The following is a 25,569-nucleotide window of genomic DNA, read 5'->3' on the forward strand; positions in this document are numbered from 1 at the left end:
ATCAGGACAAACTGGAAGCCGAGGGCGACTGGTACAGGCCGCTGTCGCAATAAAGGCGTAGGTTCCCGGAAGCTAGTAAACTGCTGCCGAGCCTGGTTCGCCTGGATTCCCCGCTCCAAGGCCTGCTGCGCTGCTGGGCCAAACAGCTCCCCCGGAACCACAGGGAGAGTGCGGAGGGCCCTCCAGCCTGGGTCAGAAAGCGGGGATTGGGCCAGCCATACCTGCCGGCGAGTCAGTGTAAGGGTTGACATTAGTCTGCCAAGCTCCCTTGTTATAAGACCGAACGCCTGCAGGGATGCATCACTGAGGCTCTGGAAGGAAGCATCCACGCCAGCAGCTTGCAGGGACTGGGACAGGGATAGTATCAGGTGGGAAAGAGAGTTTCCAAGACGACCCATGCGTGCCGCTGTCTCATAAACCTTGACTAGAAAGTCGTCTGTGATGCAGGACTGGGGCCTAGGACTGCAAGCATCAGGTCTCAAGACTTCATTGGGAGACACAATAAGGGCGGCAATAGATGGCTCCACGGCTGGCATTTTACCCAGTCCGTAAATGCCGGCGTTCTGCATGGAAGCTAAGGCCCTGCCGTCAGTGATGTGGTGGGAAAGTGATTTTGGGTCTGGCCAGCATTTGTGGAGCTCCTCAATTTATGGCTGGGAGGGCAGAACAGAGAAACCCTCCAGGGGCGGGGCCCACCTCAAAAATGCACTAGATGAGGTGCACGCAGTCGGGGCCTCATCCAAGCCTAAGCGTGCCAGAGCCATACGGACCACTGGCTTAACTGTCGCTGGTGCAGACTCTGAGCCTGCCCTGGACCCACTTCTTGACTGCTGGGAACAGGTGTCGGAAGCGTGGGAGGAGGCTATTAGTTCTCCCTGTCCGGGCCAGTCCTCACAGAACTAGCTAAAGGAAGCCCTCGTATACAGGGCATCCTCATCCCATCCTGGAGGGGTAGGTGTCCTTGCCTGCGGGCTGTCTCTCTGGGTTGCAGTCACCCTACCTGGCTGAAGGTTAAGGAGCAGCGCTTTAATCTCAGCAAACTCTGATGTTAGCGTGTCGACCTTAGTCGCCAAACAGTCCACTTTCCTTGCCTTTTTTGTAGGTGGGGCCCCCTCAGGTGGTTTTTTTTGAAGAGACACCCGATAGGGGCAACTGGCCCTCAAGCTGCTCTTCTATCTCAGCTAATCGAGCTAGCTTCAGCTCCCGTGGAATAAAACTGCAATTCATGCACTGGCTGTCGGACAGTCCCTCCCTCAGGTGTACAACACCGAGGCATGTGGGGCATTCATCATGGCCATCAGTAGCTAGCAGTGGAGCCATGCAGGCACGGCAAACATGCTCTCCTAACATGGTGCTGTGATATGAATAATAATTCTGAGTATTAATATTCTACTCTTATATAAGACTCATTACTTACTTACCTATATAATGTGTTTGTTGACTTAGTTATGCAAAATAACTGGTTACTCTGGAGTGAAAGCACTCTCTAGTAACAGAGAGAGAGCAAACTGTCTCAGTAACTAGACACTAGCTTTGAACTAGGACTGTTAACGTACAAAATGATCACAAAAGACAGGGTAGGGAATAACTTCCCCTGTAACGTATTGCACCGAAGCCCTTTAAAGTTACAGCAGCCACAAAAGAAGTTAACCCACAAGCGAAATCACTTACTGGGGAGCGGTCGCTCTATCCATCAAATAAAGGAGATGCATGCTTTAACGAGCGAAAGCACTCGCTGCTGAGCAATACACACTGTAAAAGGAAAATAATTAGCCGACAACAGCCTAACGGGGCTCGTTGTCCGACGAAAGGTTCGCCGATACAATAAGCGCAAACACTTAGCTCAGCGGCAATAAACAATAAAGGAGACCGAAAACAGACTCCTATCGACAAACTTTACTTAAACTCTAACAACGTGAGGATACTCACCTTGCTATCCTAGCTCACCTGTTGTTAGCCTAGATGAAATTTAACCGCCGAAAACACCGGTCTAACAGCGAAGTGTTTGAGTGTAGCCGTGATTGACTAATCGCAGCCTTTGGAGGACAAAACTGTAGCTCCAACCATGCGGTTGACGGGCTCCCAGCGAAAGTCAACGGCTATCTTCATTCATTCAACCTGCATCCGCGGATTTCCTGCTGCGAGAAGATTCAAGTGACATCTCTGATGATGACGTGGGCTTATATACACTACGTCATCCCAGGTCACATGTGACTTTGTTGATATTAGATACTCGACCTGCGCGTGCGCGACATGGATAACATCCAGTGTTAAGCACTGCCTCTGGCAGTCAGGAAGAACGAAATAGAACAAGCTGACCTTTCAGTCTGCTGATTTACATCACGGTGGAATGTGGAAAACTGAAGCAATAACTGCACTTTTTGGAGGTGTTACAAAACGTTGCTCTATGGTTAGTTAAAGGGACTATTTGTAACTTTCAGAAATGCTTCTTAACAGCGACAACTGTGGCCGTGAAATCAACGAAAGTCAGCGTCAGGCTCGCGCTTGCTCGCTCTAAATATACCTGAACGAGCATCGCTCAAAACAGTGAGGCGACACACGTCAGCTAAAAGCACAATATCACTCTATATTTCAGCTGCTTGGCAGTAATGTTAGCTGACCAGACGAAGGTCTCTCCATGAACATGATTTAGATCTGATCCTAGTGTTGGCTTTTCCTGCCTAAGTGCAGGCTGAAGCAGCGGGGCTCTGCAGCGTGTCTCCCTGCTCTCTCTGCCCGCAGCCGGAGAGAGCAGAGGAGACACCGGCACCCGGTCGGTAACGAGAGGGTAACGTAACTCTCTGCAGAGCTCCGTCACTTCACAAGACACGGAAAACCTCTGTTGGTCTGGAGGAGCTGCAGCATTTATTTCTGCACAAACGTCCCCTGTGCATATTCTCAGAGCTAAACTAACTCTTCTGCAGTGTGTAGTGAGCGCGCGTTCACGTCTAGAGGTCGAGCGAGACAGTGAGGACGCGCGTGCATTCTGAGTGAAGGAGAGCAGGCAGCGGAGACGAGGCTCCAGCCACACGCGAGCGCGCATATGCGAACGCGCATGTGTGGCGACCCGCTACATTTATACGCTTAAAAAGTTACAAACAGTCCCTTTAAAGGTCTTATTGATAACATTTTTATGTAGACAAATATATTTTTAAAAACAATACATCCACAGAGTCTTCAGAAAGGTGCTGAATAAAAGTATGGCTTTTCCTGAAAAAAAAATTCTGATTGTGAATTAATCCTTTTAAAAATTTTGTCAGGTCCAAAATGAATGTTTTGTTTATCTCTGTGGAAGATATCTGACGTTTGGTTCCCTCTTCTAACAAGGCTTGTGAGCCAATATTAAAACAATGTTGCTATCACGTGGTGTCTCTGGGTCATCAGTTGGTATGGAAAAAAACTGATAAATGGCTGAGATTGACGGCAAGTGCCGAGCAACGACTTGTTGTGAAGTAAATGCAATAGAACAGGGGAGTAGCGAATGCAACATCTAGTGGATCAATGTTATCAGTAGCATGTTTAAAGGTATAATGGAAAACCTAGGAATTCTAACAAGTATCAAAACAGATTAATGATATGAAGAGTTAACTGCTGCCGTCTGGAGTTTATCTGTAGGTCAGAATAGACCTACCTGCAGGTAGAGGTACTCAAAGGCAGTGGGATCCTCCTGCAGCAGCGCCTGGAGGGTTTTGGGCATGAAACAAACACGGAACAGACATCTGTAGTCGTGGGCCTCTTTCTTCTGGACCAGCTGAACACACACACACGCACACGCACACGCACAAGCACACATTGCTTCAAATGTATTTCTTTGAATGCAGATTAAACTCACGTCCAAATGGAGCTGTAGTGAGACATTGTTATTAGTGTGTGTGTGTGTGTGTGTGTGTGTGTGTGTGTGTGTGTACCTGCTGTATCCTCTCCTCATCATGTAGCAGCAGTAGTTTGGTAATGCTGTGCTGCTGCTCCAGCACCAGGGAGAAGTGTTCAATATGGCTCAGAGAAAGCTTTTCCTTCAGTGTCATCACAATGTCCTGATGCACAGGGAAGAACATTACATCTTGAGAGGCAATATTTTATGACATCAGGAAACAGAATAGCTGAGGTGAGCTGGGCTGAGGTTTGTAGGTCTCAATGAAGCTAGGGCAAAGGAAACTGAAGCAGAGAATATCTACGTAATACTGATACAAACTGAGGGAGTCACATCAGTTTTAGATTAGAATTTACTATTTTTAATGTTAATGCACATTTTTAGATTATAATTTACAGTCTTTGATGCACATTTTTTGTAATATGTACATATCATCTGTCACTTTATATACATATAGTAATATGTACACATCTGTCACTGTAAATATAAATCCTACATGCTGTACATACAGTATGTACATGTACACATGTACATACTGTACATAATCATAGAGTCCATGTATAACCATCAGGTATTTATTTCTTTATTTTTATTTTTATTTTTTGTTTTCTTATTTTATTGTTGGTCATTGTTGTTCCGAGCTCTTATTTCTATTCTGTATAAATGCATTAAGAGAGCTGCATAAAACCGGAGTCAAATTCCATGTACGTATATAAACCTGATTCTGATTCTAAGCTTTTCAATCACACTATAAAGTCAATTCAATATCATCAGTTATATTTAAATATGAAACTAACTGCAGGCTTGACATTACATCATCACAGCATGATCATAAATAATGGCTTCAGTTTCTGACTTGATTACGAATCACAGAGAAAACTATCACTACATAACCTCAGCTTCATCTCTGAACCCCCAAAATGCTGCTATAGCTGTCAAGTATCCAGTATAAATAATGATTCATTGGAATTGATATCAACATGGTGGACTATTTCATTGCATAGTACCTTGACTGTGGTGCTGGGGTCAAATTTAAATGCCTTGGTCTGCCCGTTCTCCAGATACACCTTCAGAACATTAGGCAGGAAGAGCAGCGAGTTGCCCTGTAAAGCAGACATGGGGTCAGGGGTCAGGGGAAGTGTCAGTTGAAACTGTTGGTTCAAGAGTATTTTAAGTAACAGCCTGACAGGGAGCTATGAGATAGAGCCAAGAAAAGAAAGCGGTTTGTGTCTCTGTGTTTGACACGTAGATTTAATTGGATGGCTTTTTTTGCCCGCCGGTCTGGTTGTCTTAGAAAATAATATAATAATAAAGTTTATGAACGTAGCATATATCAAAACCAGAGCTTACAAAGTGAATTACAGTGGAAAAAGAAGGAAAAAGTATGCACATAGGTGTTAAATATGTATTTCATACATACATAAGCAAACCTGCATACACACATGCAGACAAATGTGCCTGAATTGAATAAGGTTACAAAAGCCTCTCGATAAGAATACGTTTTTAAGAAGATTTAAAAGAAGATATTGATTTTTCAAGACTGGGTTCCACAGGAATGTCGCATTCACACCAAGAGCGAAGTGGATTTTTGCCTCGCTGTACTCGTGCGAGTTGGACTGCAGGGATCATTTGTGTTCATTTGCGTTAGACGCGCCGGAGAGGAGAAGTGGCCTGTCTCCATAGATACCAAAAACGTTCCTTTCCACCATTTCCACCGACAACCATGGAAGAAATAACCACTGTTGCTGCTTTGTACATGTTGTGGAAGTTATTTCAGAAAACCAAACAACGTTGTGTCTGGGTTAATAACGCCACCCGACAGCGAGCTGTATTCACATACAATGCCGTTGCACTGACTGTATCTAGCAGCCACACGTCGCTACTGTGGTAAGAACCCAAAATAAACAGACTGTGCTGTGATTTCATTGCAATAATCAAAAGGTTGCCGAAATAACAACATAATATTGCATATTTGTAAAAAGTCTGAATTCATGCTTTGTCAGGTCTGTCTGCAAGACGACAAGCAAACAACTTTTAAATTGCTTGTTTTCTGAATGGAGTTCGGATCGATCAGTGCCAGGCTATGCTAACATTATAGCTGCTCCTTCAACACTCAACATAACGGCATCTAAGCATGAATATGATGGCGACATTGTTGTTTCTACCATAGACCGTCTTTTTATTTAAACCCAAACCACAATCATTTCCTTAACCTAACTAAACGGTACTTAAGTTACGCCGCGTTTAGTTTCCTAAACCTAACTATGTAGCTTTCTTGCCTAAATCTAACAAAGTTATTTCCTGTAAAGATGGAAGTTTATTTTGAAAAGACTGGAGTGGAAATTGATGCTGGACATTCGTTGGAAAATTCATGAAAAATGAGGAATAACTTCTCGTAAGATATCATATGAACCGTTGTATGAGAATACGTCGATTAATTCAAAGGAACAGTCTCCTCATTGTTCCACACAGATCTGATGTTTTCATCTGCAGCTATTTTTAGTCTCTTCAGTGAAGATTCAGTGGGGTTTTAAGTCACATGCTTCATGTACGTCATGATTTATTTGCTAAGTCTGTTTCCATTGCATGTTGTCACATTTTGCTTTTTATCAATAGTTTTCCAGATTTACCACCTCAGCCAAGCTTCAAAGCGTTTTAGCAATTTGTGATGTTTTGTGATTTTTTATTTCCACTTAGATTTAATTTTTTGGGAATTTAATAGAAGAGATTTCACAAGCAATGATTGTAATTTTAAATTAGCCAAATTAACTAAATTAAATAGTTTTACAACATATTTACACAAAGAAAGAGAGGTTAGCCTCTTATTTTCAGCTATTCTCACAGAGCATTTCTTCCCATCGTCTGGCCTGTTTCTGTCTGCCAGCTTGTTCACCGTGGTGAGTCATCTAAAGTGTTTTTCTCTATTGACACTGTGATGTAATGCAACATTAATGTCTGTATGTTTTGAAGTTCAAATGGAGGGCTTTCAAAGTTTTAGACAACCCCTCCTTTGTCACCCTTCCATTTTCCATTTCTCTCTCTGTCTCTACCTCTCTCTCCCTAATCTGGTGCTTATTGTCCTGTAATCACAGACATTAGGACCAGAGGACGAGGCACATATTGATCCGTGTTTTCTCTGTGATTAGTAATGGGCACTCCAGCCTCTGTGGTTTCCCTCATCCAGCTAATTTCACATCCGCTGGCAGGATGGGAACTCTGACCAACCAGAGAACAACTGCATACAGCATGGGATAATAATGGCCATAATAAATCCCATTTTAAAGCTCTTGTACCAAATTGTTGATCAATGAATGAAAATCTAGGTGCCCTGTGGAGTTTTCTTGTAAAACAAACAAACGTTATGTTTATATTTAGTGTTAAAATGCATTGTGTGTATCCTTCATAACACATTGGTAAACCATTTGTAGGACTGCGTGCATGCACGAGATAAAGAGAATGGGGACCCATTCATAGAAAAACTTAGTGGGGGTCAAGACCCTTTGTTACACAAATTAAACTTTTTTCATGTGAAATATTTAATATTTTCCAGCCCATCAGGCAGTAAAATAGACTTGACTAGAAGTCATTTCTTTGGCTGATGATGATGATGATTGGTTGATGAATGACCTGACGGAGCACATTGCCCAAAAGTATTGCTGCTAAGTTTGCTGTGATTGAGCCAAATTCATCTGCTGTCAGACAATACAATTTGTACAAAACTTTAAAAGTGTTCATACTTCTGCAGCATAAGATACATGGTTTCAAGTTGTTATTGAATGTGGTGAATATCATCTGAAACACTGCCAAACAGATGATAATAAGCTACCATTGGAGAGTGAGAGTGTCACCTGAGAGTGTCCATTGACTTCCACCTCCTCAGCAAAGTGAACTTTCACAGGGTTGGACCTGAGCTTGGCCCTCTTCTCTGGTGTGATGAATGATGACTTTGGGCCCTGGGGGTAAATGAATCAATAAATCAGTTTGCCACAGTGTTTTTTTAATTATATTATTTAATTATATTATTTTATTTTTTGATTTAATGAGGGCTGAATGTGGTACAGATATTATTTCAGTGAAGCACAGTGAAGTGGAAGAGTGAAGAATGAAAAGATACACAGCCCGTTGCTTCTGCTTGCATGAAATTTAACCAAACACATTTTATTATTTAATAGCTTGATAAAATATACCCTGTTATTTTTTCGTTTGCTTCTACGGCAGGTTGCAAACTAACACTTACAGTGAAAATCATTTTTGCCAGCTTCAATATCACTACTGACATTAAAGAATTATCATATCAAACCAAAATATCCATGTTATCAAATACATTGAGTTTATGCAATATGTTGAGGAAAAGCTTTGATTAATTAATTAAAACTGTATCAAGTTCTACAAAATCACAAGCACGGAAGGATGTGCACTTTGGACAATGGATATCATTTAATATGGCAGAAATGTAAACAACAGGTATAAGAATGAGACAAGTGATAATGATATATAAATGAGTGAATCCATTTAAAAAAAATGGATTAAAGGGATAGTTCGGATTAAGTTAGCGAAAGTAAACACGTGTGACTACGTCCAGTTTTCAAAATAAGGTGTTAACAAAGGGAATTGTATATACAAAATATATAAATTTATATTGAAAATAAGATTGAATGGATTATATTCACCAGAGGTATAACACATTACATGTCCCTTATAAATTAAAAAGAAAATACCTCTAATCTGTGAGGGAAATGTCTTTATTCTTTGATGTTTGGGTTGCTGGAAAACTTCATAAATAATGTTTGACAATGATCCTGATATATTTGTCTTCAGGACATCTCCGACTACATATGTAAATCAAACATTTTTACTGGATTAACTTAGATATTTTCCAAAGTAAAAGTCCCTAGAAGTGTATGATTCAACTTTTATATTTTACAACCATGGTCTTCTGTTAAAAAAGTTACCAAAACTCTCAATAAATCGTATTATCTAATCGCACGCAGTACTTGTAGAATCTCGATACTTAAAAATTGCATATCGAATCGGCACCCAAGTATCGTGATAGTATGGAATCGGGAGATAGGTGTATCGTCCTAGCCCTAGTACTTATCAATAGTCACCTACAGTAGAGAATACAGTGGTGAATCCAAACTAACTAAAGTCACACAATAACGCGAACAAACTAACCGGTCTTGCCCACCAAATTGGAGAGATTGACAAACAATATGCTCAAACTCAAAGTCCAGACCTCGATTGGAACTCAAAACTAAATTTGACCTGCTTACAACTCACTAAACTGAACACTTGCTTTTAAAAAACAAGGCCAGGTTTTACATATACGGAGACAAATCTGACAAAATGCTAGCCAACCAACTCAAAGGCTTTAAAGCGAAACAAAATATCTCTAAAATCTGAATGTCAAATGGTAACATAACTTCAGATCATTCACAAATTGATGAGACATTCAGGGATTTCTATTCCCAACTTTACACCACAGAGTCTCAAGCCGATGTAATGTAATTCTTGACTTCCTGCGCAGTTTAAATATTCCCCAACTTTCTTTGGACTTCAAGAAGATATTGGAAGAGCCCATATCTTAGGCAGAAATAGCCATTTCCTCAATGCAGTCAGGTAAGAGTCCGGGTCCCGATGGTTTCCCAGCAGAATTTTTTTAAAAGTTCTCCTCGCTACTTTCCCCACAGTCGTGTTCAGTCTTATCTGAATCCTGTAGGCAAGGTACCCTTCCTCTATCATTTACCGAGGCTTGTCCACTCTCATTGCTAAAAAAGATAAAGACCCAACCGAATGTGCCTTCTACAGGCCTATCTCCCTCTTCAACACAGATGCTACAATTTTGGCTAAGGTCCTAGCCCGTAGACTGGAGAACGTCATTCCTACAATTATATCCGAAGACCAAACTGGCTTTGTCAAAGGCAGACAATCGTACTCTAACATACGACGACTATTCAATATCATCTACTCTGCCTCTGAAAGTCCCTGAGTGTGTTGTGTCTCTCGATGCGGAGAAAGTAGGGGTGGAACTGTGGAACTGTTCACAAAATTCACGGTTCGATTCATATCACGGTTTTGGGGTCACGGTTTTCAGTTCAGTTCGGTTCAATTCAATTCACTTTATTTGTCCCCGAGGGGCAATTGTAGAGGCTCGTAGAGTAGTACAACAAACAGGAAATTTGAAACGTTCATTTATGTTACAGCGAGGAGGTCATGTTCTGATTTCAACATGTTTTTCATTTATTTGGCAAAAATAAGTTAACAAATGTTTGCCTTAACAAAAGTATGGCTTACATAAGGAACACAAACTCTTCTTCATTGTCAAATCTTAATTGAAAGAATAGGTCTTCTACAGTAATTAGTGCAAACAAAAAATGCAGCTTTGTTATTTTCATATAAATATGATGTAATTATAGACTAAGGCCATCAACATATAATGAAGCATAAGCTCAACCGGAACTATACTAAAAAGAAAAAAGGACAGAAATATGACATAACATATGTCTCAATTTCCTGATTATCAGTTTTTCCACTCACAAAGTGCAGTATTTGGAGGAATATGGTTGTATTTCTGTGCTACTGTGTTATTTAAAAATAATTAATAACTATAAAACAAGTTACAGGGATTGTGCTGCTGGAATTACTGTGTTGCTTATAAGTGTATAGCACGGCTCAAGTAACGTTACGTTAATCATATGCGGAAATCCAGCGTCCTCCACGACTGCATAAGGCTGCATAGCTTTCACTATAAAGTGAAAAGTAAGCTTCAGTTAGTTAATGTTTTTTGCCCTGTCTGAGTCTGCATGTAGAGGCTGTTTAAATGCTGCGGGGAGAAGGAGAAGTGTTGCCGCTAGCATCAACCACATGTGTTGCACAGTGCTCACACAGTCGCCGTTTTAGCCACCACTTTTTTCCATCATTTTCATAGGTAACACTAAATCCATAATGCTCCCATACAGCAGAGTGAAACGATGCTGGTTGATCCTCTAACTGGACTTTATCATGTCTACTCGCCATTTCCTTATCTGAGTGACAGCCGCACTCGCCACTTTATCCGTGAAGGGGGCTGGGTCACGCTTCATCAACACATGCGCAGTAAAATCTGATCTGCACTCGCCGAAATTGAGCCAATAGCAACGCTCGACCGCAGCTTCAGTTACACTGCGCATGTGTTAAACCCCGTACCTCAAGACCCATGTCCTCCTGTGTCCTAACCTCCTTCCAAAGGCCTTAATTTCTAGTGTGACAATAAACGGGAGCCTAACTCTACATGAAAAAAATACACAATCGGCCTCATAACTTATTTCAAATGAACCGAACAATTCATACACGTCCCGAACCGTGACTAGCGAACCGAACGGTTCGTAATTTTTTACCTGAACCGTCCATATCTCAAAAGCCAAACTGTCTCGCATGTATCCTGAGAAGTGCAAAAGCGCTGAAGCCTCCCTTATTCACATGTACTGGTCATGCCCTAGTCTTACAAACTCTTGGAAGGAGATCTTTCACACTTTATCTCAGGTGTTAAACGTCATATTAGAACCAAACTCTCTGGTTGCTCTGTTTGGGGTCACCGGAAGTGAGACCCAATTAACTGCAGAAAAAGGACGTACCTTATCCTTTGTTTCCCTTCTGGCTCGGTGAGCAATCCTGCTCAGGTGGAAGGGCGCTGCCCCTCTCACTCACACACAATGGTTGGCGGACATCATGTCTTGCTAAAAGGTCACCTATTATGCAAAATGCACTTTTCCATGTCTTTAAAACATCAATATCTGTCCCCAGTGTGTCTACAGGTCACCATAGTATCATAAAAGACCATCCTCTCTCCTTTTCTCCTGCTCCATCTGTCCGAAAATGGGTCTGAAAAAACACTGAGCAGCTTTTCTTTACTCCGGTGACGTCGGTGACGAATTTCATGCCATATAAGGGTTTCCTGTTAGAACAACGGTAGAACCTCCAGCTAGGTGACCCCGCCCACAGTGACTCTCTCTGGTCCGCCTCGTAACTATAAGCAACGTCTGCTCCTACTTCTGTTAGTCTGCAAGAACCAGCAGAAACTCCCATCATCTGAGATAAATATAACATGTTCTTTCACAAAGGCGTTATGTAATTACACTGTTTAAACAGGTGATATTTATATATTATATATATTTGATGTCATGCATGTAGAAGAGTACAGGTAGTAAATAGTGACTGTAAGCAACACAACACATTTCTGTTTCACAGTCAAACTTTATTTGAGTAGACAGATGACAATATTAATTATATACAGCATTTTTAATTCCACCTTCAGTTATGTTGACATGGTACAGGAGAAAGTCTTTCAGCTACGGTAAGCTATGGTGAGTGTAACGTTAACCGGTCTGTAGTCATGGTAACACAGAGGCAGCTCCTACAGTAACTAATACACCATTACTCTGATTACTTCCATACGTTTATCAGGTGTCTTTTACCAGAAATAATGAACTGACTACTGTTTCAAATCTTCTATTTTCCACCCTGATGTTCGCTGTGTTTACACACCGTCACATAGCGGTAGCATGTAGCTACATGCTAACATGTTAGCTTTGTATCTCCATGTTAATAGAACTATCTGCTCTTCACTGGGATGATTCTGTCGGTCATTTCTCACAGATGGACCTGTAAAGACAAACGTAAAACAGAGTGTATGTTTATGGTTTACAGAGTTTAAGCAGAACGTAAATACTGAGCTAACTAACAGAGCTATAAAGTAGCATTATTTACCTGAGAAAAACCGTCAGGAAAACCTGGAATCTTGACCGCAGATGTTGTTCATTTCTCGCCGATTTCGGATCAGATTCCTCCGGTAACGTACGCTGGGTGAAGTTTCTGGTTTATAAACTTTTGAAGTAGTTTATAAACTCTTCTTGCTGCCTGCTCTCTCTCTGTGTAGCTCACGGAGCTGCACAGAGAGCTCGGGGGAGATAGTGACGCTGTGTTGAGGACGTTTGATTGACAGCGGACAGCAGGAAACGCTGACCAATCAGAGCAGAGTTGGAGGAGACAGGCTATGAATCAGGGCATTTCAGACAGAGGCTGAATGAGGCTCTGATCAGGCATATTCAGGCTGACAGTATGAGAAGAATAAAGTTTTTTTTGAACATTACAGCATGTAAACATGTTCTAGTACAACATTAAAATACATCTATGAACCAGGAAATGAGCATAATATGAGACCTTTAAAGCTTGAGAAAATCAGATCCTCGCTTCAATATTCACATGGGAAATTCCTGAAAGCATGGGGCCCTTTTTTAGATACATTCCAGATACTGTAAGTACTCGATTACTAAGTGCAGCTTGACTCCATCACACAGTATTGAATCATTCATCGCAAGTCCTTGGTGTGACAGTTAGCTTTCCGTATGGCATGCTGGGGGGGGATTGTTTTACTGTTGATATACATAGATTATATACATCCTTTGTTCTGATTTGTTTATTTGTTGGCATTGGTACCAGCTGCTAATAATGTATACTCATACCTGTCATTCCTCTTTGGTTACCGAATAGCGCTACACTTTTGCTATATACTGCAAAAACCCCAATAAAAAGATCTTGATTTAAAAAATAAAGTTTTAATAGGCAGTTAATAGTTTTAATATTAATTAATTGATAAAAATGTGACATAAATTGATATTTCTGTTTGAATTTGCTTCTTTATTTATTTATCTTTGTATTAATTCCCTTATTTATTTACTCTTCTGTTTAATTTTCCCTTTTATTTATTTAAGTATTTATTTTTATACATTTTTAAATTAATTTATTTGTTTGCATTTATGTTTTACTTATTTTATATTTATTCTTAAATGTATGTATTTACTTATGTATTTAAGCATTTATTTATTTATTTCTGCACGATTTTCCCTTTGCATTTCATCCCTTATTTATGGACTGTATGCTAGCCAGCTAGCTGTCGTCGGCATGCTGCTGCTCCCTCCCGCCGCAGCCTCGTACCGGTACAGGTGTGCAGAACAACCGTCTGAAGCTGAACTGCGGACCGGACCCACCATCAGTCTCGTCCCCGAGGTTTAGCTTGTTCAAAGTGGGAACCTCCAGGCCGTCGCCGTCAGAAATACGCTGCGCAGCAACAACGACACTGACGTTGAACATGCCGCTGAGCCCGTTCTCTCCATCATAGGACTCGGTGCCGTGCAGAGTGCCAAGCGGTCCGGCGTGTGGAACCGTTCTGGGCTCGAGCACAGAGGGGCACGGCGCGTAAAGAAATAAATAAAAAACAAATGCAAAAATAAATCAATTCATTTTAAAATGAATTAAAATAAAAAATAATTAAACCGAAGAGTAAATAAATAAGGGAATTAATACAAAATAAATAAAACAGAAATATCAATTCATGTCACATTTTATCAATGAATTAATGGCTAAATTTTTTTTAATATTATTTTTGCTACATTTAATGACATTTATTTATTTATTTTTTATTTTGGCAGGTTCCGTCCTCCATATGTACAGTATGTGTGCTCATACGTGTCTGTGTATGTGTTTGTTTCTACAAGAGACAATGCTCTAAGTTCATATAAATGCTGCTTTAATTGGATGAGCCATCATCCAATTAAATGTCTTTATGTGTAAATGTGTGTTTCTGTGGGGTGTGTGTGTGCATGTGTGTGAGTGATTAGTTAGATACAGACTCACCATTATCGTTCTGAGGACAGTCATTGTCAATGAATCTTGGCACTCCCTGAAAAAAACAAAGGGTGGCTGGCAAGGTTAGACGTAATGGGCATAGCATAAATTTAAACAGCATTTTGGGGCGTATGTACAGATAATCCTGTGTGTGTTTGTTAGCTGTCGGTGTAGACCTGATTATTTCAGCAGCTTGCTCCGGGGTCAGGTCATCGACAGCGATGTTATTGATCTTCACAAGCTGGTCGCCAGGGACGAGCCGACCATCTGCAGGACCACCTGGACAAACAAAATGTCCTTGTGTTGTCATGCCTGAGGGTGTTCAGTCGGCTGGGGTTGATGGCAGGCAGTAGCTCGTATTCTACGGATCTCCTTTCATCTCACGCTGATGCATAATTATTCACACAGCTCTCCAAATCTAACCGTCCCACTGCAGGAGACCAGCCATCTAATCACTGTACATCCAATTTAGGGGGTATCAAACAGCTGTATATCCCTCCGCTCCGCCTCATTTAGCATTCTACCGTTCCTCAACTCTATCCCAGTGTTTGACATCAACATCACCTTTCATTTATTGTCCCCAAGTCAGCATCCAACACTAAATGGTTGCTGTCACCACTACTGATAACATGAGGGGCAAAACCTCCCTGTGGGATTGGCTTCAGTAGTGAACAGACGTGTCAACGTGTTTTATGTTATTATTATTATTATTATTATTTATGTGATTGTGTTCCAACAGCTGTTTTTCACCATTGTTTACATCCACCCCCGCGCAAACGCATCAGCCGGCAATCAGCTGATTGCTGACGTAACACACCGACTCTACGCAATATGCCCGGATGCTCGGAAATTTGTCCTGGGTGATTTTAATCACTGTAAACTAAATGAGAGTTTGAGGACACAGAGGAACTCTACCATAGACCTGTGTTATGGCTCAGTGAGGGGTGCTTATAGATCGCTGCCACTGCCTTCTCTTGGATTGTCTTATCACAACTGTGTGTATCTTATGCCCCTGTACACACCCCCATTCAGGCGGCTCCCCCGGGTGAAGAAATCAGTGAAATGCTGGTCAGAGGACAGCATCTCTTCTCTTCAGGGAATGTTCTTATGATGCATGTGGTGATGATATTAATGATCTTTGTGACACTGTTTCATCATATATCACATTCTGTGTAGACTCCACTGTCCCAACTAAAAGCGTTGTTATTTATCCAAATAACAAACCTTGGATAACAAAGGAGCTTAAATCAGTTATCAACTAAAAGAAACTGACCTATTGTACTGGTAATCCCCTTGAGAAGAAGGCAGTTTCGAGAGAAGTACGAAATGAAATAAGGAAGGCCAAAAAAAAGTATAAGGAAAAAATGGAAGCACAATATCGCAGTGGAGACCTTAGAGCAGCCTGGCAAGCTATCAAGAATATGGCATCCATTAACCAATACACTGAGACCAAAAAATCCATTAGTTAATGGAGTGGATAACTCTGATTTGCCTAACGCTTTCAACTCCTTCTTCTCCCGCTTTTAAAGGTCTGACTTCACTGAAAATGTCTCTTTATGTAGAAAATCCCTCGAACCTCTAAATGAAATAGTGATATCTCAGGGAAAGTGTCACAGCCTTATTTAAGAAGATTAAGCTTAGGAGAGGTGCTGGTCGCGATGTCATCTGTTGGCGTACTCTGCATTATTGTGCCGACCAGCTCAGCGGGGTTTTCCCCAGACTCTTCCAAAGGTGCTGATCTTGGCCAGATTCCTACAATCTGGAAGGTGTCAACCATCATACCTATTCCCAAATCAAAAAAAACCCAAAGAACTAAGTGAATTCAGACCTGTGGCGCTTACATCACTTGTAATGAAACATTTTGAGAAGATTTTAAAGGACATTATTGTGTCCTCTATAAATGGAAAACTCGATCCCCTGCAATTTGCTTATCAGCCAGACAAAGGCGTGGAGGACGCTAAACTTTTTATACTGGACACTGTGTATAAGCATCTAGAGAAACCTGGAGCTCATGCCAGACTTTTATTCGCAGACTTTTCCTCTGCTTTTAACAAAATGCAGCCTCACATCCTGATTGAGAGACTTGCCTCTCATTTTAATCTCCCAGACCAGCTTCTCATGCTGATTCTAAACTTTCTTACTGTGAGGGTCAAGCAGGTTTTTGTGAATGGAAAAATGTCCAAGATGTCCGAATCAAACACAGGTTCCCCTCAGGGTTGTGTGTTGTCACCCCTCCTATTTATCATGTACACCGACAGCTGCAGGTCTTCTCAGGAGAACAGGCTTCTTGTTAAGGTTTCTGATGACACTTCTGATGATTACTTCAAGGCTCAGAGTCTGATCATGGTCCTGCTTACCTGAGTTTGTTAAATGGTACGATGATAATTATCTTGACCTAGTCTATCGTCAAGAATCTATATGTTGAGGAAGCTAAACTCTTTTAATGTCAGTGAGAGGATCTTAAGTAACTTTTATTCTTTTATCGAAAGTCTTTTAACCTTTTCTTTTATTTGTTGGTTCAGTGGTTTAACCATTAAGGACAGAAACAGCCTGTATAGCATTGTTACGGTTTGCTCCAAGATTACTGGAGTCCAACAAAGAGACTTGTGCTCCCTCTGGGAGAATCAGGTGTTAAAGAAGGCTAAAAATATTATCAGCCAACCTCTTCATGTTCTGTCTCCTGAGTTCTCGTTGATGCCCTCAGGCTGAAAAATAAAATTTGCCAAATGCTCTGCCAATATTGAACTCTCCATCAGTAACAAGGAACAAACAAGATATATTGGCTATTTGACACTTTATTCATTTAATCCACCGTCAGGAGCCTCAGTAGCGGTGGAAGATCCATACGCAGCCAAAACAGCCTGGCACCTCCTCCTCATGTTGGTCACCAACCTGGTTACACATTTCTGTGGGATGGCGTTCCATTCCTCAACCAGGATTGGTTGCAGGTCAGCCAGCGTGGTTGTCTTGGTCACTCTAACACGTACAGCACGCCCAAGCTGATCCCACAAGTGTTGAATTGGGTTGAGGTCTGGACTCTTGGCAGGCCGTTCCATTCTCTCTACTCCCACATTGTGGCGGTAGTCTGTGATAACCCTGGCTCTGTGTCGGCGAGCGTTGTCATCTTGGAGGATGGAGTTAGGTCGTAGATTGTGGAGATATGGGATCGCCACTGGCTGCAGAATCTCAACCCGATATCTCACTGCATTGAGATGGCCTTCAATGATGACAAGCCTTGTTTTGCCAGTGAGGGAGATGCTGCCCCACACCATGACACTGCCCCCACCAAAAGCTGTTACTCCATCGGTGCAACAATCAGCATAACGTTCTCCACGTTGTCTCCATACTTTGACCCTGCCATTCAACTTTGGCAGACAGAACCTGGACTCATCACTGAACATGACATTCCCCCACATGTTCAGGTTCCATTGTCTGTGTTGTCGACACCAGCGCAACGGGCCTGGCGGCGAAGGGCAGTCATTGCAGGCTTCCTGGTAGCCTTATGAGCTCTGAGATTGGCTGTGTGCATTCTGTTCCTGACCGTCTGATCAGAGATCTGTATGCCATAACGTTCTGCAAACCTTGCCTGCAAATCTCTAGAAGACAACTTAGGGTTCCTCAGTGCTGTAAGGGTGATGAACCGGTCTTCCTGGGGTGTTGTCTTCCTGGGACGCCCACTTCGCGGTCTGTCTTTTACATCACCGGTTTCACGAAACTTGGCCTTCAGTTTGGAGATGGTACCAGGGCTGCCTTCAAATAATGCTGCAACTTGGTTTTGCGGAACACCAGCTTCAACTTGCCCTATCGCACGGGCCTTATCCAGAATAGATAAACGTGGCATGCTGATGCTTGGAGCAGACACCAAATGATCACTTTAGTAGGGCGCAGCACCCAGCAGGAGGCACATCCTTGGAGGGTCGCATAGACCTCCATGTCATAGCCAACGGTACCCTGACCGCTGTTAGGTACCGGCATGAAATCCTCAGCGATTATCAGACCTTACACTGGTGCAGTGGGCCCCGGGTTCCTCCTGGTGCAGTGGGCCCTGGGTTCCTCCTGGTGCAGTGGGCCCTGGGTTCCTCCTGGTGCAGTGGCCCCTGGGTTCCTCCTGGTGCAGTGGGCCCTGGGTTCCTCCTGGTGCAGTGGGCCCCTAATGTTTCCCTTAATTTTTTTCAGCAGAGTATTTTATTTGATTGACAGCCCTTATTAGAACATATGAGTTCAACAGGGTTGTGATCAGAAGTTACAGTAGATGTTTGCAAATGGAGATGATGACTGCACTAAATATGTGGATGATGATGTGACATACTGTCTGTATGGGACATACTATTTAAAGGTTCTCTATGCAATATCCAGAGCATTAATGCATCAAACAACTTTTTACGATGTAAAGATATAGAGGAGTAATAGAGTGCTGCAGAGATGATGTATTTTTGTAGACCAACCAGGAAGTTAGCATTGCCATGGTTCCCTCGACAAGCCAATGGGACTTTCCCTTTGGATTTTGGATTATTGCAGAAAATAAGCTCTGTGACAAACAAACATTTATAATATTATTATACTTATTATTAAATATAATTATACATTTTGTTCAGCAAGATAATCTTCACAAATAAACACCACTTTTATGATTTTTGATGCATGAATGCAATCGCCAGAAATAAAAAGCTAACGTTAGGCTATAAACCAACTACACCACGGTTGTATGAGTGCATTGTTTTTAATATTATTTTTGCCACATTTAATGTGTATACACAACGAGGGTGTGAAGGAGGACGAGTTGGCGTGATGACGTTTAGTTTTCTCATTTAGCCACTTGTTAGCAACCGCCTTTTTTAAGACATGTAAAGACTTCAAAATTCACCTGTGGGGTATTTATTGATTTGTTTTATGTCATAGAACAAGACGTTAAAATCTCTTCAGCTTGACCACAGACCTTATTTCAGGCATCTAACTAACAACCCATCGAAAAAAAACTTTGAAGTCCAGGCGATGGAACCGGAAGTGCCAACATGCTAACTCATTTTCTTAGGAGTCATTCCTGTAGCACTCTATGTCGAATCAGTAATGCTGTACAGGCTGTACAGCTCAGAATGCTGGCGAGTGGTTGACATAAACACAAACTGCAGAAAGGTGGTGCTGGAAATTAAACATAAATGTCCTCAGACTGGACCAGGACTGCATTCCTAGGGAAGTTCTGAGACGGACTCCACCTGGAAACAAGGGAAGCTAAAAACAAGCTGGCGGAGAACTCGGACCTCAGAACTGAAAAGGGCTAAACTAACTTGGGGCGAGGAACAACGTGCTGCACGGGATAGGACCAGATGGAAGCAGAGAGTCGCAGCCTTATGTTCCACAGGGAACCAAGAGGATTAAGTAAGTAAAAGTACAAATGATGTACCTTAAGCTGTGTCTAATCTATGGATACTGTGTCAAGAAAGATAATAGTTTCTCATAAACATGACATTTATCACCCCTAGCACTGTCTCACTGGACCACTCCCTGCCATCGCCTTCCTATCACTATCATCAACAGCATCAGGTAACCCTCCAATAATGACTTCTTCAATTGTGATACGGTACAAGTACTTGAAGTTAACATCCAAAATGAACATAGGCAGATACAGGTGACACCGATAGCTCTGAAAATGCTTTTAAATGAAGGATTCATATTTCACTGTCGAGATGCTGCAGCACGTGCTAGAGAGACAGAAGAGACAGGAACAAATGAGCCAAGGTTTAGTAGGGCTACTGGAGACATGAGCAACAGTGTGTGTGTGTGTATGTGTGTGTGTGTGTGTGTGTGCGTGTGCGTGTGCGTGTGCGTGTGCGTGTGTGCGCGCGTGCGTGCGTGCGTGCATGTGTGAGTGTCTGGGACAGGCAGAAGCAGATGGTGACAGAGCAGACTCTTGAGCCAGACAGGCGAAAGCGAGGTAATCTGCCCCTGGACCTCAGGGGGATTCAGATCCTTGTGGCTCTGCAGCTCAGCAGCAAACTGCACTTCAGAGTACAAATATAGGCAGAATATAATATACTGCACATATGTATTTAATGACTTAGGTAATTGTTTAATTTCAGTCAGATGGTAATTGGGAAGCTGTATTTGCAGCAGTTACAGTGTTTTTTTTTAGAATGGACTGGATTTCTGTAATTTATACAGACATTTTTAAATTCAGATTTCCTATCTGCTTCATAGTATATAAAGTAGAGTGATGGAAACTATGTCATTGTCTTTAGCTGTAGCACATTCATGGATGTAGCATCTAGCTATACAGCATTATAACAAGCTAAATATATACTATATGCACTGTAACTGGTTCATTAACATTGTTGGAAAAATGTAAACGTATATCTTTTAGTTTCCCTTTCTTTAAATATATACATAGTTGGCTAGTAATTAATCGTAGGGCTGTCAAAGTTAACGCGATAATAATACGTTAACGCAAATTTGTTTTAACGCCACTCATTTCTTTAACACATTAACGCAATTTGCGATTTCGGAGGTTGTAGCGGGCTCAGTCTTAAAGCTAGAGTGAAGATACTGCTATCATATGAAACTAAAAAATACAAGAATCCATCGGTACCAACCATGTCACACTAGCTTGTCGCGAAGGAAGCCAAACTTACGCTGGGCGAGGAAAAACTGTTATGGCCATTTTCAAAGGCCCATTTGGTTCAACACAATTTCAGTAATCTTTGAATGATTCACTATGCACAACCTTAGTGATGTCAAGATACCAAAAATGTAGTAGTTGATACCAATACCAGTGAAATTCCAGGATTCTCAATACCATGGTAAAAAACAAAAGTAAAACAACAAATCCCATGTACTTCAACATCTACTCCTTTATTACCGTCTGCATAGTGGTTTCAGTTAAACAGGTCATAATTCCCTCTCTATTATCTATTTTATATTGCTGTGAAAACATCTCCTTCAAACTGGATTTATTCAGGTTTCTGGCCAAAAGATTACATTTGAACACATCAGGATAAAGTTAGAATTTAGCTTCGCCCAATACTCAGCCTGAATACATTACAATGTAAATCAATGACACCTCCCATTGACGTTAGCTGTTAGCTCTGTGCAGGACTGTGCTGCCTACTTGTCCTGCCGATTTCAACGTGGATTTGTTGTTCACTTTGTAGCATCATCAGGGAAAAAATGGGGTGCAACCCCGGGATATGTCAATAGTGAGTTTACTGCATCCCAAACACATATTCTATTGTTCACGGGATGACGGGACACCTTTAGTCTCGAGCCCTGACGCTACCTACGGTACTGTAGAAAAACGAGTACCATCACGCTTTCAGAATTACAGCATCGACTTGGTACCGAAGTATTGCTTCTTGTGACATCCCTACATAGCATACAGGCTGGCATCAGCTGTAAAAGGCCATTCATCCTGAGTGAGAACTGTGATGGCTGTAAGTAGATCATACTCTAGATACTGTATGTGATGAATGATTCTATTTTAGGAGAGGCACTGAGGGACTGTAAGACTGCAGCTCTCCTTTAGATCTGACAACATTTACAGCAGCTAATCCCCTCACAATAACTTCTGTGGTTGTGAACAGAGGCGGCCCTTTAAAATCATGCAGCATGTAACCATTAATGTCACATTACACTTTTCTGCAATTTCTGCAATCAACACACAAGCTTAGCATCATGAATAGGGGCGTGCCATCTGGGAGTGTATCAGAAAACCATGTGTTTGTATGTTTTACATTGTGACCAGTAAGACGTGCTGTGCCATGGGATCCAGTAGAGGTGACATGTCCACCTACGGGTGCTGACACACCCTTAAGTCCCCATGAATTCATTTAGTTGAGGACTTGTTCACCCTGAGTAAAGCTTCCCAGACACACCTCCAGCTGTATGCATATCCCATCTCCTTTGCTGAGACCCAGATCACACATAGTCTGCTCATCCCCATATTATATATACAAATTGTGAGGCTGTAAATAAGAAGGGGACGAGCAGACTCTATTTCCTGAGGAAGCTCAGATCCTTCAACGTGTGCAGCAAGATGTTGGAAATCTTCTTTCAGTCTGTTGTGGCCAGTGTAGTGTACGTCGCCAAAGTCTGCTGGGGGAGTAGCATCTGAGACTACATAAACTGATTAAGAAGGCCGGCTCCATAATTGGCTGCAAACCGGATACTTTTGACGTTGTGGTGGAGAGGAGGACATTGAATAAACTGTTATCCATCATGGATAATCCTGACCACCCTCTCCACCACCTACTGGACAGACAGCAGAGCTCTGTCTCTAACAGACCGATTCAGCTTTACTGTCACAAGGACCGACACAGGAAATATCTCCTGCCCAAAGCATCAACCCTCTACAACACTTCACCTCTGTCTAACAGACAACTCTCAGCTTTAGAGCTTCTTTATCAACTCCTATCTGTTTTGCTCCTGTAATAAACTTGCACATGTTGAATTTGCACATTGGTTTACTACCTCATTGAATTTTTATTTTAAAACAAAAATTGTAACTACTTTGCTAATGTATATAATATGGTCTTCTATGTTTCTATCTTATATTTGAGTTGTAGCAGTCTGGTATATTTATAGTGTATTCTAATATATTCTTTATATTGTGTATACGATAGATATTTACCTCTAGTGTTGATATGTTTATTTACTGTCTATTTACTGTTCCGGTGCATTGCCTGGATAACCTGCTGCTGTAACACAAGAATTTACAATTTGAGATCAATAAATTACATCTATCTATCTATCTATCTATCTATCTATCTATCTATCTATTTATCCATCTATCTATCTAACTATCTATCTATCTATCTATCTATCTATTTATCCATCTATCTATCTATCGATCTATCTATCAATACCCCATTCTTACCCTCCTCTTACACAACAAAAGAAGTGTTTTAGGTATTTGATTGGAAGAGGCTCTTGGCGACAGAACATAGCTTAAGAGGAAGTGCTACCTGAGAGCCTCAATAAAGGGAAAAAATCCTGCTCCTTCAAGAGCTCCTCCTTTGTTTAGCCTCCTCATTACAATAGCTACTGAAGATACTTCACACGCACGCGCTTGTAGATGCCAGATTACCTATCTCAAGCACTACTGTCAGGATACAGTGCCCGTTTTATAAAAAATAACCTTTTTATAATCATATTTGCTCCAACCTGCCTACTGCTGCTTTAAACTGTTTAATGAGGCTTTTTTTGTAAAACTGCGTCCCCACTGGCACATCAGCAACAGTTAAGGTGGAGAGTGGTACTGCAGCACGGAAGACTACGAGAGCCTTCCAAAACAAAGAGCCGTAAACTGATAATAAATTCAGATGAAGTTCTGTGAGAAGTTGGTGAGGGAAAAGCTGTTCAAATCAGAAAGACACCACAGTAACTGTAGAAAGAGCTGTGAAGAGAGAGAAGAGTCACTCTCACCGGACTGCTTTTCCATTTCACCTTACTGAGACACACAGTCAAATAATACTTTAACACATGCTCTTTGGTGGATTATGTGTTTGCCAAATTACAGGAGATGCTTGGACAGATTCAGTAAAGATGGTGAATCAAATGCTTCATTTGATCAGCAATTAGAGCCGCGCTGTTGTTTTCCTTGTTTTTTTTTAACGGAGTTCTGCTGATGGAGACACCAGCTCAGAGCGGGATAGTGCAGCCAGTGAGCGGGTCTTATCCTGCTTTAATCTTCTTTTCAACTTCACTTGTTGACTCCATCCTTCTGGTTATCTCTACAGTTTATTTTTGACCGATTACTCTCACCAGCAGCAAAGTTATAACTGCCTGCTCCCGCAGGATCCCAATCCTAATGGCGTCCTCTAAAGCAGGGCGCTGCACACACTCACAGCCCCGCGGTCGCACATAAATGTAACTCATGGTTCAATTTGGATTATTACATCGAAGATGTTCGATTAAAACACTGTCATTCCCAAAGTAACGGTACTAATAAAACGGGGTATCGTACCGTTTTAACGGCATGGTATTGCGATACCTTACTAGTATCGGTATACCGTGCAACACTAGAGTATAGTGAGTGGTTTCCTGTTGATCAGCTTTTATGGTTTAACTAGCACAAGGATCCCAACATTAGCAAGGAATACAAGTATTTGCTCTCAAAGTCTTCTCTCACTCACTATACACACCCACACACACACGGATACAGTCTCAGCCTCCCTCTGAGTTTCCACTTCTGAAGCCTGCAGTGGTCTGGCACAGCTCCACTATTACTGTCCACTTGCAAAATAAGAGACAGCGGGGAAAAATATATACTGTATATATATTTGATTTTAACACCCTCCTACCAATTATGGCGGAGAGTGGACCTGTCAGCCTAAAGCATGCAAAGTTAACCTTTCATATATATATACCAACATAAATATATACGTAGATATAGATATATATAGATATAATAGCAGTTGTGCCAGTAGGGCAAGAGACACTGACAAAGCAGACCAAAACACTGCAGACCTTGGCAATGGAATCTGGCACGTAGAATGTTATCTCCATGGGGGAAGGAGCCTGAGCTGGTGTTGGGGAGGATGAGAGGTACCAACCAGACATAGCTGGGCTCACCTAGACATGCAGTGTCAGCGATGAAATCTAACTCCCTCATACAGAGTAGGCTCGCCGCGGTAGTCGGTGTTACCGGTGTTATGTCGCATTCACACCAAGAGTGAAGTGAATTTTCACCTCGCTTTACTCTTCATTTGCGGTACTCGCTCTAGAGATGTCTCCATAGATCACAACAACTTTTCTTTCCGCCATTTCTGCCATCAACCATGGAAGAAATAACCACTGTTACTCCTTTGTACATGTTGTGGAGTCCCAGATATGTCAGAAAACCAAACACCGTTGTGTCTGGGTTCATAACATCACCCAGCTGCGAGCTGTATTCACATACAGTGCCATTGCACTGACTGTATCTAGCAAGCCACACGTCGCTACTGTGGTAAGAACCCAAAATAAACAGATTGTGCTGTGATTTCATTGCAATAAAGGGAACAAAAGGATGCTGAAATAACCACATAATGAAGTCTGGGTTCACG

At 41.8% G+C, this 25,569-nt stretch overlaps 1 protein-coding gene across 4 annotated transcripts in view; it reads right to left on the reverse strand.

The window, feature by feature from the left end:
- frmpd1a (FERM and PDZ domain containing 1a) overlaps positions 1-25,569 on the reverse strand; it is an 87,616-nt gene that overhangs the window by 24,239 nt on the left and 37,808 nt on the right. For 2 of the 4 annotated variants that reach the window (XM_074627218.1, XM_074627211.1), the window contains 6 exons: positions 14,710-14,812; positions 14,543-14,588; positions 7,720-7,824; positions 4,879-4,974; positions 3,909-4,034; positions 3,632-3,751 (listed from right to left, as the gene is read on the reverse strand). In XM_074627218.1, coding sequence (XP_074483319.1) covers positions 3,632-3,751; positions 3,909-4,034; positions 4,879-4,974; positions 7,720-7,824; positions 14,543-14,588; positions 14,710-14,812 — 596 coding nt within the window. The other 2 variants (XM_074627228.1, XM_074627236.1) reach the window with 2 other exon arrangements.

Source organism: Sebastes fasciatus, chromosome 3 (genome assembly GCF_043250625.1).
Source record: "Sebastes fasciatus isolate fSebFas1 chromosome 3, fSebFas1.pri, whole genome shotgun sequence".
In the NCBI taxonomy this organism is placed as follows: domain Eukaryota; kingdom Metazoa; phylum Chordata; class Actinopteri; order Perciformes; family Sebastidae; genus Sebastes; species Sebastes fasciatus.